Source organism: Oncorhynchus kisutch, linkage group LG19, assembly GCF_002021735.2.
Source record: "Oncorhynchus kisutch isolate 150728-3 linkage group LG19, Okis_V2, whole genome shotgun sequence".
Lineage (NCBI taxonomy): Eukaryota > Metazoa > Chordata > Actinopteri > Salmoniformes > Salmonidae > Oncorhynchus > Oncorhynchus kisutch.
The window spans coordinates 15471621-15488153 of NC_034192.2; the positions used below are offsets into that span (position 1 = coordinate 15471621).

Sequence of the window (16533 nt, forward strand, 5' to 3'; positions counted from 1 at the left end):
TTTTTGGTCACAGGTCCAGGAATGGCTGAAGAATTGCAACATTTACCTAGAGCTAACACTGCAAATACTGGGTGATTTTTAAAAGTCAGTCAATTGATAAATAATATAATTATTTTAGAAAAATGTTTAATCTTTCATTTACAATCTGTAGAAACTATTAGAATAGAAAGGTTTCGTACATTTGTGAAGCATCACGGCACAGTTGAAAAATGTATGGCAAAGAGAAATCCAATATGGATGGTGTCAAGAGATAGATGGGAGGGGTTGAATGGATGGAGCTGAAGGGTGGGACTAATAAGATAAATGTAAAACATACGGGGTCTATAAAATGTATATTGGTTCAGAACTTTTGAAATAACAGTTGCAAATAGAAATCAAACTGGATGGACATCAGAAATAGAGGAAGGCCAGGACTAAAAACAATCAAAATATAACTATTGTGTCTGTAAAATGTGTATAGTATGTATAAGCTGGAAGTAGAAGCCTAAGTGTTGTTTAATAGTTTACTTCAATTGGGGGAGGGGTGGTAGGGTTTGTGGGGAATAATAAAGGAAGGTCAATTCTAAAAAGGTATATGTTTATGTATGGTATGAATATCAATATATATATTTACCCCAAAAATATGGGGGATTGGAAGCGACAATCTATCAGCAATATTAAGCTGATCCACCCCATAAAAAAAACAGGTCAGTAGTTACCCCGCCTGAGACCTACAACAGGTCAGTAGTTACCCCGCCTGAGACCTACAACTGGTCAGTAGTTACCCCGCCTGAGACCTACAACAGGTCAGTAGTTAATAACACACCACCGATCTATAACGTGCACAAAGGTAAGCTAGCGGTTTGTGGAGTGTATAGATTTAGTCAAGCGCTAATCTTAGTTAACGGTCTATACTGTACGTCTCTCGACAGCAGCCACCGCAGGAAGCGGACTGACATTTTCCGCCGCCCCCTCGGTCGCTCTAAAGACCATGGTAACGTGGGTGTGTTGGAGAGGAACTCGCCGCCCGTCACTGGTCACTTCAGCCCGCGGGAGCTCCTTCTGGGGCGGAGCACTGGCTTAACCCCGCCTCTCGACAGCCCCGAGCGTCGTCGCCGTTCCACTGCTGCGGTGACAGTTACCGTGAGCCGCCACGATTCGCTGCGTCGGCCTGAAGACACGCCCATCCGGCGCTCCAGCAGCGGGCAACACGGCTTCAGCTCCAGAACCCTGGACCCAGACACACTGGCACAGGTACTCTCTCAAACACACACACACACACAGTTGAAGTCGGAAGTTTACATACACTTAGGTTGGAGTCATTAAAACTTGTTTTTCAACCACTCCACAAACTATAGTTTTGAAAGTCGGTTAGTACATCTACTTTGCGCATGACACAAGTCATTTTTCACAGATTATTTCACTTATATCACTGGATCACAATTGAGTCAATTGGAGGTGTACCTGTGGATGTATTTCAAGGCCTACCTTCAAACTCTGTGCCTCTTTGCTTGACATCATGGGAAAATCAAAATAAATCGGCCTCAGAAAAAAGTTGTAGACCTCCACAAGTCTGGTTCATCCTTGGGAGCATTTTCCAAATGCCTGAAGGTACCACGTTCATCTCTACAAACAATAGTACGCAAGTATAAATGCCATGGGACCACGCAGCTGTCATACCGCTCAGGAAGGAGACAAGTTCTGTCTCCTAAAGATAAATGTACTTTGGTGTGAAAAGTGCAAATCAATCCCAGAACAACAGCAAAGGACCTTGTGAAGATGTTGGAGGAAACGCGTACAAAAGTATCTATATCCACAATCATATGAGTCCTATATCGACATAACCTAAAAGGCCGCTCAGCAAGGAAGAAGCCACTGCTCAAAAACCGCCATAAAAATGCCAGACTACAGTTTGCAACTGCACATGGGGACAAAGATGGTACTTTTTGGTCCTCTGGTCTGATGAAACAAAAATAGAACAAAAATATAATGGCCATAATGACCATTATTATGTTTGGAGGAAAAAGGGGGAGGCTTGAAAGCCGAAGAACACCATTCCAACCGTGAAGCACGGGGGTGGCATCATCATGTTGTGGAGGTGCTTTGCTGCAGGAGGGACTGGTGCACTTCACAAAATAGATGGCATCATGAGGGTGGAAAATTATGTGGCTATATTGAAGCAACATCTTAAGACCTTAAGACCTCAGTCAGGAAGTTAAAGCTTGGTCGCAAATGGGTCAAGGAGGCCTACAAACCTGACTCAGTTACACCAGCTCTGTCAGGAGGAACGGGCCAAAATTCACCCAACTTATTGTGGGAAGCTTGTGGAAGGCTACTCGAAACATTTGACCCAAGTTAAATAATTTAAAAAGGCAATGCTACCAAATACTAATTGAGTATGTAAACTTCTGACCCACTGGGAATGTGCTGAAATAAATCCTCTCTACTAATATTCTGACATTTCACATTCTTAAAATAAAAGGGGTGCTCCAAACTGACCTAAATCAGGGAATTTTTACTTGGATTAAATGTCAGGAATTGTGAAAAAGTGAGTTTAAATGTATTTGGCTAAGGTGTATGTAAACTTCCGACATCAACTGTACTTGCAGACAGACACCTGCTGCACACATCAAACTACACTTCATCTTATATGTTCTCCATTTCCTCCACCCTGCCTCGTTCCCGTCTCTCCGTAGGATATAGAGGAGAGTGTGAGTGTGGCTCTGGGGCAGCTGAAGCAGATGGAGCGTGGGGGCTGCAGACCGGCTCCAGACGTGGTCCTGGACACTCTGGAGCAGGTTAAGAACAGCCCAATCACAGCCTGCTCCTCAGAGTCACCCAGCCCCCACAGCACCCCCTCCACCCCAGGGACTCCTGGTACCCCGAGTCCCCTTAGCCCTCTGAGCCCCCTCATTCCTCTCCCTGGCCCCCCTCCCGCACCCCTCCGATCCACCAACCCCTCCCCCGACACCCTGGGCTCCTTCAAGCCTGTAGTGGGGACTCCACTCCGTATGGGGGCTCCACTTCGCCCCCCAGCCCTGAGGCCCAAACCCCTGGTGCCCCCCAAGAGTAACACCCCCCCTCTGCTGGACAAGTCCTGCACCATGTGATGAGCCAAACCAGGCCAACCCGGGCCAAAATAAAGAATAGGAGAACAGGGTACCTGCTTACTGTTTCGAAACCTGAACAAGGGTAGAAAGCAGTAGGACAGATCTGAAACGAAAAGGGTTTTATGTAGTAATACATGATATACCATGATATTTATGTGTGTTGTGAGGTTGGTGTGTACTCGTTGGTGTATAGGAGTTAACTTTCTCCATGTATCGAAGCATTTATCAAAGGGTAGCTATGTAAAATGGGACTGCTGAATGGGAGAAGTACAAGAAAAAAGTACAAGCTAAAGGAAGCAGAACCCTATCCTGTAAAAGAGATGTAGTCACAGATGTGTGGGAAGTGTAGTTCTCCAGTGAAATGTAGTTTCAGTGATGTGAACGTTGATTATGTAATGACAATAGGCTCTTCATCTAATGAAGGTCTATCACCAAAAGGCTGCTGTATTCTTAGTGTAGTTCAATTGGCTGTTGTATCTACAAGCGATTTTCATTGGTGAAACAAAAGAAAGGGACGATGCGGAGTGATGAGGTGCCTGATGGGTAAAGGGAGGCTCACAGTGTGGAAACAAGGGCGGATGTCTGATCTTTTTTATTTTCTATTTCACTTGGTTCCGCTGCTAAGCTCACTAATGCCTCAACTGAAGCCTCTCGAGGCATTGGTGACAAAACTCACATTCTATTTAACCAATGTTCAGCTATTTTAATGAATGTTCCCGTATTTAATTACGTTCAGCTCTCTATTGAATGTTCAGTGGGCACTAATGTCACAGGGCCGGCGGTGGCGTTAACCCTCACTACTAGAAAACAGCCTTCTCTTGTGTTCAACCGATACACACACTCAGGCCAGGGGAAATCGTTTAGAGGTACAGTGGGTTAGGAGTTTGTAGAGCACGTTTCCCTCAGCCTGGGTATGTGTGATTTCTTTCCCCATTGCCCTGTTTGTCTGTGTGTGTGTTTCCTCTGCCTGCCCTCGTTCTGTTCCTTTGTAAGTGCGATGGTGGATAAAATGGATTATTCATGTCTGCCTTTAGTACCAGAACATGTGCAGGACAGGGGTGTGTGTGTGTGTGTGCTGGCACTTAGTTTGTGTGTGGGAATATAGTGTGTCTGTTTGTGTTACACTGAAGTCACTAAATAACCTTAAGTTCACAGTAAGCAAACCGGGTGGGGCTCTTGGGTGTAAATGCCCAAAATACACTTGAACAGCAGCACACTGAATGTGTCCTCTTTACTGGGTTGGGAACTGGTGTGTGTGCATGTTTGAGGAGTCCTGGGGATGTGTGTGTCAATGTGAAAGTGCCTTTTTTTTTACCCTTGTCTTTGTGGGGAGTTGTAATCCACTCACGCATGTCCTGAACGAAGAGCAGCAGCACTTAGAATGAAATAATCAAAATGTTTTAGTAGAAGACTGAATTATGAATCCTAGAGTTAATCTATTGTGACATTGCACTTTGATGTATAGGAAATATTGTGTACTTGGCATGTAGCATTATAACATGTGAACAGGTGCATTTTAAGGGATGTTGGCTTCTCTCTGAATGTGTCTGATAATTAAAGGAAATGGTTTTGTCTGTTAGTGTTGCTGTATCTGAAACGCCTGAGCTTCCTAAAGACGAGCTCTTATAGCCAAATGCATAGTATCGATGTTGTATTTATATTATAAATAAAAAAAAGGGAAGAAATTAACAAGTGCGTTTTGCATAGTCGATCCTTCATTATTGCCTTGTTTATCACCTGCTGGGTGTGGGGCCGGGATGGAGATGTGCTACAGTTGGCCGTCTGAACCCTCAGTCTTAAGAAGCTTCCCGAAAAGTGTGAAAATCACCTCTTACACACACATTAAGCTTTTTTTTCTCTACAGTCATTTGGGAATTAAACAGATAAGTACAACTAAATAGAGGATGACATACGAGGAAAAAACTAAACAAATTAAGCACTTCTGTTGACGGTAAACAAACATCAATGTTAACAAGTATACATATTAAGCAAAGGCTTTTTCAGTACATTGCACCATTATATCTCTGACGGGTAGGAAGTTGTCTGGCCTGTGATTGGAATAGAATCAGGTTAAATGTCTCAGTCAGTTCACTGTGAGAAGGCCACACTGCGTCAGTGACGCATCTCTTTTGGTCTAGAACTGATTTTACAAAACAAACTAAAAGATTCCAATCATGATGCTCAACAGAACAAGCAGTTGGACCACGGATTGAAGCCATTCTCTGAATTAAAACAAGCCAACGTTGAGGTTCTAATTATATTTCAAGTAGTAAAGCAAAAGATCCTGGCCGCCCATATTAAGAAGCTAAAACCAATCAGAATGTTGCAACAATGTCACTGGAAGCTTTCCTAATGATTAGACAACTTGTTCATCCTGTCTATGGAACAATGCCTGGTCTCTCTGTTATAAAGTTACACGCACACACCCATCTACCCCTTATGGGGACACAGTCAGTTTATGATGTATATGAAGTAGGGCATCTCTCTCTCAGCCCTTGGAGCCAGGTTTGAGGGTGCTGAATGGTTTGGAGTTCCTCAGTGAGCCAGAGATCTCCTGCAGGAAGGCGGTGATGTGCGAGTCCTTCTCGGACTTCCTACCGTCGAAGATGACCACCAGGGTGAAGTGTGATTCCGGTCGGGTCAGGTAGTAAGTGCTCTGGACTTTGTCGTCATAGAAGTGTACCACCTTGTCCGGCGTGTTGAGCTCCGCCTCGAAGTCGCCCATCATCATGATGACGTTGGGCCAGTGCGTGAGCGGCCGCTCACCCCCGGGAAGGGACACCACGGCGGGGAACTGCTCCACCCCCTTGGGCGCCTCGCGGTACGAGTGCGGGTGGTGGTAGCCGTGGCCCTGGAAGCTGTCCAAGCCGCGGTTGTCGAACACCAGCGACACGTTGTTGGCATCGTGTTTGCGGATAAACGAACAGATCTTGCCGTGGTAATCAGGAGCCGTGCGTGCCGTCAGGGCCTTCATGTCTGTGGACACCGTCTGGCGGCTCAGCGCCTCATGGAAGTAGAAGCTGAACTTAGCAAGGAGCGCCCCCTGGAAGCCCTGCAGCCACACGTACAGGTGGGGCGGCTGCACGGCTTTCTGGGACTGGCCTCCGAACAGGTGCTTGCGGGTCTCCCTCTGGCGCTGGAAGAGCTGTCCCCAGGCGGTCAGCTTAGAGCTAGCCCCATGCAGGCTGAGCAGGGCGGGCAGGAAGTGCCACTCTGACACCTGGGCCTGGCAGCGCAGGAGCTGTGTCACCACATCCACCTCTGTCTGGAAGCCCCCCTCCAAGCGGCCCAGGATGGGGTGGTGGAATCTGGGAGGGAGGGGGGGGAGGAGATGGAGGGGGTCATTGGAGAGCAAGCTATTTCTAATATAAGGGAGAAATGCTGGTGGTGTCAGATGGCAGTCTAAAAACTGATCACACTGCACTACGAATCAATTGTTTTCACTATTCAGTAAGACCAATTATCCTAATGAGAAATAGCTTATTGGTACTAATGCTGATTAATATACTGTAAGAGATGGACTGTGGCCGTGGAACAGTATTGGATGTTTCTGGTGTTCTCTGATGCTAAGGATGTGGCGACTGGGTGTGGAGGTGCTGGCCCTGATTAGCAGTTAATATCCTGTGTAGTCTCAATGCTGATTACGTTCCATGACTGTGTCGACTGCTGTGCGAGAGAGTCACCTTCACCCCTGACTGCACAACCACCCGTGTGTGCCAGATCGTGACTCGCTGCAGTGTGAACTGCACCTCAGCCGCACAGTGGGCTTTTCTGTGTTGGGCTTGCTTTGGTTCCGGCTGAGATAAATTTGATATCTGCTGATTTCAGCAGAAAGCTCCCCACCCCTCCCTCCCTGTTATGCTCCACCACCCGCCCCTCCCCCACATACTCTTGCCGTCTCTTTTTTCCTGCAATTTCTCAGCCACACACACTATTACAGCCTGCACGCACACCTGGAGCTGTATTTCTGCACCACCGCCTCGAGGGTTGCGACCAGCTCCTCAGAGTTGATGTTCTTCTGGCTGCCCAGCGCATGCATCTTCTCGTACAGGTCAGCCATCTCCATGCGGGCCTGGGTGAAGTGGCACAGCTGCTCCGACAGGTGAGACAGCAGGTCCTCCAGGTAGGGAGGGGAGCCTGGCTGGGCGTGGCGCCCCATGGTCACCACCTTCCTCAGCGCGTTGAACAGGGAGGTGTAGATGGTGCGGATGGAGTCCTTGCGGCTGAAGAACGACTGGCCGCCTGCAAGAGTGGGTTATGATCCCGATTAACATATTGGAGCAACGTAGAGAAAACAGTCCATGTTGGAAATTGTTGTTTGGGGAGCTATAGCCTAACGTAGCTGACGTAAAAACACACCAGAGCGGAATCCCAACAACCGTTTTTCAGGGGAAATGGAAGTTAGGTTAAATACTGTATCTGTGAAAACCGGAAACATCCGTTTTCAGCCGACCCCTCAGAGAGTGGGGTAGACACGATGTGCTGTCTTTTTGTTCGGTGGGTTTTATCTGAGGTTGGCATCCAACGTTATGGTGCATTGCCGCCACCTACTGTACTGGAGCGTTTAAACTCATTTCCTGTATCCCCTTCTCCCTCAAACTAGATCTAAGCCTCTCTCTTACCCTGATTCTGCCCAGACTGGAGCAATACATGCTCAACTGTCTGTTTCCTGTCAATAAATCACACTTTCCTGTTGGATGCTTTCCTATCACATTTAAGGATCTATTCAACCGGCTGTGTCCCACCTTTAATCTTGTAAAAATAGTCTCCCTTCCTGCTGTCCTCCCCTCCCCTGACATTCCTCTGTACTTGAAATAAATGCCTGCCCTTAGTATCTATTCCACTACTCCTGCCATCGCTGCACCATCACTGTCCATATCAGGCTTTTTTTACCTCTGCTGTGCTCATTGAAACTACATCAAACATCCCTACTACTAAGTGCTTGTTTAGCCAGTACGTCAACTGCCTCGTTCCCCTCCAACCTCACATGGGCTGGGACACAAGTAGATATTATCTGTATAACCATCGGTCTAATCCTGCCATGGGTTTGTAGTACCTCAAAGCAGGTCTTGTCTGCTACGTGAGCTAAATGATTGACTTCCTCCACACACTTCAAGTCCAACGGTATGGCCATCAGCTCCTCCGTATATACAGCCAGATGATCTGTACATACGTTCCCCCCATTCCTGCACTACAAATGCTGACCCAGTGCATCCTGTCCTTGGATCTTTCGAACCATCTGTGTAAATGGCCACAAAATCCCGACACACAGTATCCAGACGTCACTTAAACAAATCAGATGGATCAACACGCTTCATATCTTTCTATAGTCTCTCCAACACTTCTTGATCAACTACTGGAGCCGGGAGTAGCCATGGTGGATTTACAGGAATAGTTAACGGTGGACTAAACTCCCCTCCATACAGTCCCATCTCCCCCTTGCCTGGGTATTACCCACCCAAAGTTCCTATTCTGTCCTCGCTCATGTTCCCAGCATGCCTGTAAAATCTCTTTTGCAGGTTGACCCAATAATTAATTGCCAGCTGCTGTCTCCTAATCTGCAATGGCACATCCCCCATCTCCACCTGTAGTGCAGCCACTGGGGGCATATCCCCCATCTCCACCTGTAGCGCAGCCACTGGGGACGTCCGAAACACCCCACTACATAGAGTCCTTGTCCCTGTATGACATCTAGCCTTTCCAAGGAGGTCCGAGCTGCCGAACCATACTCTACACTGCCATAGTCTATTACAGATCGGATCAATGCAACATACAGTCCTCAATGAGGAATGCCCAGCCCCCCATTCCTTCCCCGTCAGACAGCGCATCACATTTAGCACCTTCTTACTTTCCCACCACGCTGTCAATGTGTTCTGCCCAGGTCAGTCTCGTGTCAAAGTACACCCCAAGTTACCGGAAGGACCCCATCCTCTACAAGTTTTTTTCCATATGACCTCAAACATACCACATCTCCCACCTTCCTCCTGGTAAAGTGAGTTCTCTACAGAGAACCTGAATTATCACATTAATGCCCACCGCTCTACCTTATTGCTTCCTGTACCTTGCTGGCTATGTATGGCACATTTCTTCCCCATCTGAAAATAACGACCTCCCAATATCCGGCTATACCTGAGAGTAAACATCATTGACCATAATTGAGAACAGAGGTCTAATCACGCTCCCCTGCTGTGTACCGTTATCCATCCAATTCCCCACCCTCACCTGGATAGACCTTCCAAACAGGAAATCCTTGATCCAGTTGTACGTTTTTCCTCCTACCCCCATAATATCGAGGTGATATTAGCTGCTGAATACACAAGTCATACAAATGTGGGCTTGTATCGCCACCTGCTGTTAGAAACCTACACTTCAACGTTCTATTATGGAACGTGACTTCCTCACCTGGATAATAACACCATGGTGATACTAGTCCCACTTGTGATAGGGTGGGTATAATTCTGTGGGACGTTCCAACAGGAATCTGTTCCAAAAACTTCGTAAAGTACAAGGTTGCCAACAAACAACGCATACAAAGTTGCGTCATCAATTCAACTAGTTGACGGAATAGGCATCAACTCACCACGTAGCGTATTCTTAATGTTTGTCCATAGGGGAGTGCCAAGATGGCTGCTTGAACAGACACTTTTTTACCGAGCTCCGTACCAAACTTCAGAAAGAATGTGAAAAAAAAAATGAAAAAAGTTTAGTCATTATTATTTTTATTTGTTCAAGATATAAGACCTGTGACTGGAATGATAATTGGATCATTTATTTCAGCATGCCCATGCAAAATCGTGACAAAAAAAAGAAAGGAAGAAGTTAGCCGTTCTATTGCTAATCAACAAGAGAGAAACGTGCTTATAGACAACTGCCATAACTACGCTTCGCCTTTGGATAATAGCATGCTTTCGAATGCTGAAGATGACGAATTCCCCTCTTTACCGGTTACTCCGTGCAAACCTCCACCCTCCAAAAAACCCAACATGAACTCTGACATCGTGGCTACCCTCTCCTTACTCATCAACTCCAGGTGTGATGCTATTGAGAAAATGGTAGGCGCGAACACCATGGTTATCGAAGGCTTGAAAAAGACTGAAGTTTGCATGTGGTGAAATTAAGGATGTGAAAGCGACAGTGGCAAAAGTTAAAAAAAAACGTGGAAAGGGTGGAAAAGAATAACAATGTCTACCATAGACGTCTCACTGATCTGGAACAATACACAATAAAATGGAACCTGAGACTCTACGGCTTGCTAGAGGTGGAGAATGAAGATGTGCGAGGAGAGGCTATCCGTATCTGTCAAGAAGTTTTGCCTGCAGAGAAGAACAAAGTTGGTGATACCATCGACGTTGTGCATCGCCTCGGCAAGAAGCAACAGCAAAGCGATTCAAGCCCCAGGGGTATCATCATCCTATTCACTACCAGATTCTACAGGGATGCTGTCTGGAAAGCTGCTAGGAAGAACGCCTTCCTTCAGAGCCATGGTATGCGTTTCGCCGAGCATCTCAGCCCGGAAGACATAGAAAGAAGGAACAAGTTGTGGCCAACGATCAAGATAGCACGAAGTGAGGGGAAGGCTGCTTACTTCGTCGGACGACGAGGTTTCATCAACGGTTCAGAAATCCATATTCCTCCCTAAAATCCCACCAGAAGGAACAGATTGATGGTTTCAGCCATGGTATTCTCATTTTCCTTATGTTGTTTACCTAACAAGCATCAGGTGACTATTTTTCAGGAATACTCAGGTATTTCAATTTATTAGTTTGTTCTTGTATGACCAGAAGACCTATTTTGTTTACAAACTTACGAAGAAGATTGAAAGCTGAATTTATGTTTTATGTATACAGTAACTAAGATACTGTTTTAAATGGCATACAGGTCTGCTCTGACTTTACACGGTTATTGTTCTATTTAGTTATTAATACTTATTTCCAAAAAAGGTCTTAGGAACGTTTATATGTAAAACATTTTGTTATTCAATTATTTTATGATCAGTTTTCATATGTACTTAAAATAGTAGGTACCCTTTTATTTAAATTGTTATTATTATTTTTTTTCTCAGAATAGTTCCTGATTACACTAAAGCGGGTTTTTAGTCTCTCTTACTACAAGAACCCTAGGTCTGGTCTTGAACATAATTTTCAGTTGAGTTGAATTTCAAAGCCAGATAACTTCTAGCTCAAAAGGTTATGGAATAAGCTATTTTCACTTTAAATTGACTTAAATGGTGCAGATCTCGGTTCCTTATCGTTTACGTTCACTGCTCCTACGTCTTTGACTCATCCTACTACAGTTTATACTTTTATATAATCTTTGTTGTTCGGTCTTTGTCTATATTATCTCTTAATGCTAGGAGGTTACGAAACAGTCTGAAGCGCAAGGCCTTATTTTTATTTGCTAAACAATTTCGAACAGATTTTTGCTTTTTTCAAGAGTCTCACTCAATTTTGGCTGATGCCAACTTCTGGAAGTCACAGTGGGGCAACGATATTTGGCTCTCCCATGGATCTGAACGCTCCGCTGGTGTCACTACAATGAAAAATACCTTTGGTGGTAATATTCTACACTCGGAATGTGACCCCTTTGGTCACTTTATTTGTCTTGTGATCAGTTACAATGACATTACACTCATTACTGTAAACTTCTACAGGTACAACACCAAACATGAGAATGATGAGTTGCTTGAATCTATAGAGAAACATATACTTCATTGGTTATCTAAATTTCACAATTCGTTATTATTGATAGGAGGGGACTTTAACATTACAATAGATAATTCAACTGATAGATGGCCCCCAGGTAGGCCAACCAATCAGAATCTGGGTTTAATACTTTTTATGGAATCTTACTGATATATGGAGAGAGGTTTCTGGCCGAAAGATCATTCACTTGGATTAACAAAACAGGCTCCAGACAATCCAGAATAGATTTTTGGCTTATATCCAAATGTATTGATAGTGAGTGTGTTACTACAAATATTTGTACTACTCCCCTCACAGACCATAGGGCTATTTACATTGATATCAAAATATTTACCCCTGATACGAACCTTGGTAGAGCATCCTACTGGAAGCTAAATAGCTCATTATTAAATAATGATATAGTTACATTTGAGGTTAAAGATCTGCTCTCACTTTTGGAAAAGGGCTTGTGAAGAAAAATCTTATTGCAAGAACTGGGAGCTCTTTAAATTTGAGGTGTCCAAATATCTTAGAAAATATGGTAGTAATCTTGCTAAGACCAGAAGAGCTGAGGAGGAAAAGGTGATCATTAAGATAACTTCCCTTTCTCAGAGGTCCCCAGCTGACCTCTTGGGGGAGGAGAAGATGGAACTAATTGAGTTACAAAATAAACTGGATAATATATATAAATTAAAAGCAGAAGGAGCCTTTATTAGATCTAGGAAAAAATGGATTGAGGAGGGAGAACAGAATTCATCCTATTTCTTTAGACTTGAGAAATTTCACTCTAAAAATAACACTATCCATAAGTTAAACATTGATGGTGTTATTACAGATGACCAAAAATTAATCGCTAAATACTGTAGCAATTTTTACAGAAAATTGGAATCCACAGATATGTTTTTTAACTCACTGAATAATGTTCACTCTATCAGTGATATAGAATCTAAACAGTGTGAACCCATCAAAGTTGAAGAGATTATAGAGTCTATCAAACATCTAAAGAACAATAAATCACCAGGTGTTGATGGAATTACATCAGAATTTTACAAATGATTTTCTGAACAAGTAGCTCCCTTCCTATTTGAAGTCTTTTTAGAGAGTATTAAAAACAATGTTCTCCCTCCTACAATGAGTCAGGGGTTAATAACACTGATACCTAAACCTAAAAAAGAAGTGCTGCTCATCGATAACTGGCGTCCAATTTGTCTTCTTAATAATGACTATAAGATATTAGCCTCACTACTTGCAAAAAGAATTAAAGAAGTCCTGGATGCAATCATTGATGAAACACAGTCTGGCTTCATGAGGAACAGACATATTTCTAACAATGTCAGACTAGTATTAGACGTACTTGACTACTCAGACCTAATAACTGAGGATAGCTTCATATTATTTTTAGATTTTTATAAAGCATTTGACACAGTAGAGCATCAGTTTCTCTTCCACTCCCTTGAGAGACTTGGCTTTGGGGATTTTTTCTGTAAGGCTATTAAGACTCTCTATGCAAATGGTAACAGCTCTATCAAATTGAAATATGGCACCTCACCTAGATTTGAGTTAAAGAGAGGAATTAGGAAAGGTTGTCCTATCTCTCCGTACCTTCTTTCAAATTCTTTAAATAATAGTCCTGTACAAGGTATTTCCATAGCTGGTAAAGAAATTATTATAAGCCAGCTGGCTGACGATACTACACTTTTTCTGAAAGACGCTAACCAAATTCCCATATCGATCAATGTGATACAATCCTTTTCCAAAGCGTCTGGTCTATATCTTAACATTAATAAATGTGAACTCATAGCTGTCAAAGATTGTGTGACACCTTCATATTATGGTATTCCAGTAAAAGAAGAACTTACATATTTAGGCATAACCATTACAAAGGATCAGGAGTCTAGAGGCTTATTAAATTTTAACCCTCTTATTAAAAAAAAACCAGAAGAAACTAAATCAATGGCTACAGGGGGACTTATCTTTAAAAGGTAGAGTCCTAATAACCAAGGCTGAAGGTATCTCTAGACTAACATATGGTGCTCTATCTTTATATCTTGACCGTAAAATAAGCAAGGAGATAGACCAGATGCTTTTCAACTTTCTTTGGAGAAACCGTACCCATTACATTAGGAAAACTGTTGTAATGAACACTTATGAGAATGGTGGACTGAATTTTCTGGACTTTACTACTTTAAATAATACTTTTAAGATCAATTGGATAAAACAATTCCTAAGAAGACCCACTTCTATCTGGAATTTTATTCCTCATCATGTCTTCTCTACTTTTGGTGGCCTTAACTTCATGTTGTTTTGCAATTATAATATTGACAAAGTTCCAGTGAAACTTTCTGCTTTTCAACAGCAGGTTTTCTTGTCATGGTCCTTAATTTATAAACAATTTTTCTCCACACAGATATTATATGGAATAATCGGGATATATTGTATACAAATACCTCTGTTTTTAGAATATTGGTTCCGAAATAATATCCTATTGGTGAGCCAACTGGTAAATGCAGAGGGTCTTTTACTCAGTTATAAAGAATTCTTATCACTTTACAAGGTCCCTGTAACACCTAAAGATTTTACAATTGTTTTAGATGCCATTCCCTCAGGTGTTGCTATGTTATTCAGGAACATTTCAAGACCTGACCCTCAGAGCCTACCTTCTGTTGACCCTGTTGACTCATCAGAAGGGAAGATTTGTTTATCTTTTGGTCCATTCAACAACAGAGCGATACGATCCTTGTTTCAGCAGGATGTTGTATCTCAACCTTATGTCATGCCTTATTGGAATGGATTTATTGATAATATCTGTTGGAAAAAGTTTGGATGTTGCCACACACATACATACTTGTTAACAAAATTAAGGAAGTTTCCTTTAAAATTATTCATAAATATTATCCTGCCAACCACTATATGAAGAAGTTTAAGGAAAACAACTCAAATTGCTCCTTTTGTAATGACCACCCAGAAACAGTTTTGCATGTTTTTTTGGCATTTGTATGCATGTAAGAAAACTGTGGCAAGACATCAGTAGGTTTATAATTGAACACATTTATGAAGATTTTACACTATTGTGGAGAGATGTACTGTTTGGATTCTTTACATACAATAGAAATAAGCTGAAACATTTTTGGCCAAATTTCATATACACAAATGTAAATTTACAAACAGAAAACCACATTTTCGTACCCTACAAAAAGAAATTGAACTATGTTAAGACGGTTAAATGCTCTACTAACAAAAAAGCTGTTAGAATTGTAAGTATATGCATGTAATTGTAATGTGATATTGTACCCCCTAGCTCGATTGTCTATCGTTTGTAATCTATGTATGCTTGTGTTCCCTCATGTGCTTTATGTATTGATTTGTTATAAATAAATAAATACTAAATAAATAAAAATGTTTGTCCATAGGCTACCAGAGTGAGGACAGACATTTCACGGAATAAACGTGGTGAGTGAAAAAATAAAAATAGCCCACTATAGTAGGGAACCTGGTATCTTATTCTGCCGCTATACAACTTCGTATGCGTTGTTTGTTGACAACCTTGTTATTTACGACGTTTTTTAAAACAGATTCTAAATTGGAAAGTCCCACACATTATTCCCACCCTTGTAATAGGTTACAGTAATTGCACTGAGGGGTGTCATTTTGCCACACCAATGAGTTTTGCAGTGAAACAAAAAATACATTTTCTGTCCGTGCGTGTTTACATGGGGTACTTTTTTACCCAGCTTTTGTCCCAGGAACGTCATGTTGTGATAGGCCTTCTCCGCTGCGGAAAGGTGTGCGAAGGCGGCGAGGAGAGCGGCCCAAATGGCCCCTGCGCTCTTGCTGCTGTCCTTCTCTTTCTCCACATAGTCCTTCGCCCGGTCGAACGAGAACATTCCGAGCTGCGTGAAGAAACTCTCCAGAATCGCCCGCTCACGTGGCACCGGCCGCAGTTCGTCCTCACTCGGAGCCTCCGTCATGCTTTTAGAGGAGCTAATACAGCAAGTTAGCTATTCGATTCACAAGTCATTGCCGTACTAAACTGGTCGCGTACTAGCTAGATGCAACTGCTATCATGCTAGCTAGCCCTCCATTTTTTAGCAACACCACTCTCGGCCCAATCTGTCAGAATGTATTGTTCATTTAGTACTGGCATATAACAAACTAAATTTAAAAAAACATTATGCGTTAAATATAAATGTGTCTACAAATGTAACTAGCTTTCCGTAGACGCCATCTTGGTTTCATATCACAATACTACAGCAAATCAGAAGTGACTGGCGGGACCGTGGGAAGAGTGGCAATCTGAACCTGTAGCGCCCTCTTCTGGCTTGGAGTGGTTCGAAACTACAAGTAGATACAGAAACACACTTGAATGGAAATATGAAAATAAATAGTTTCATTCCATAATTTTCGTTGGATAGAGCTAAGTACTTACCAAGTTGTAGGGAGTGTCATGTCATCCCTATGCCATAGGAACGAAACACCACCTGGATTTACCATTTATTTTCTCGTTAATACCTGCGTTCTGTTTTGTATGATGTAAGAATGTTTTTTTTTTTTTTTTAAACACCTGGATTTATCGTACAAAACATGCAAACAAACACTCAACGTAACATAATTTGGCTGTTAAAGTATCCTTGAACACCCTTCAGATTTGCTGGGGTGAGTGTTAGCAGCATTTGACATGAACTATTATTGACTGATTTCAATAGTCTAGAAAAAAATTGAATCTGCTAAAACCTTACACAGCACATTTTTTTTTGCCACACATG

At 42.8% G+C, this 16533-nt stretch overlaps 2 protein-coding genes across 4 annotated transcripts in view; one reads left to right on the top strand and one right to left on the bottom strand.

The window, feature by feature from the left end:
• Nucleotides 1-4880, top strand: part of LOC109864351 (SLIT-ROBO Rho GTPase-activating protein 1) — a 31010-nt gene extending 26130 nt beyond the window's left edge. The window contains exons 22-23 of one of the 2 annotated variants that reach the window (XM_020452082.2): nucleotides 912-1233; nucleotides 2676-4880. In XM_020452082.2, coding sequence (XP_020307671.1) covers nucleotides 912-1233; nucleotides 2676-3089 — 736 coding nt within the window. In that variant the 3' untranslated portion in view covers nucleotides 3090-4880. The remainder of the gene's footprint in view (nucleotides 1-911; nucleotides 1234-2675) is intronic. The other variant, XM_031797297.1, reaches the window with a different exon arrangement.
• LOC109864349 (KICSTOR complex protein C12orf66 homolog) lies at nucleotides 4728-16476 on the bottom strand. 2 transcript variants are annotated; one of them, XM_031797300.1, is made up of 4 exons: nucleotides 16197-16476; nucleotides 15498-16105; nucleotides 7043-7331; nucleotides 4728-6397 (listed from the first exon to the last, which is right to left on the bottom strand). In XM_031797300.1, the coding sequence occupies exons 2-4, from the start codon at nucleotides 15736-15738 to the stop codon at nucleotides 5578-5580; spliced, it is 1350 nt and encodes a 449-aa protein (XP_031653160.1). In that variant the 5' UTR covers nucleotides 15739-16105; nucleotides 16197-16476; the 3' UTR covers nucleotides 4728-5577. The 2 variants fall into 2 exon arrangements, with proteins under 2 accessions (XP_031653160.1, XP_031653161.1); XM_031797301.1 differs by having other exon boundaries at nucleotides 15498-16476.
• Between the last annotated feature and the right edge of the window lie 57 nt (nucleotides 16477-16533).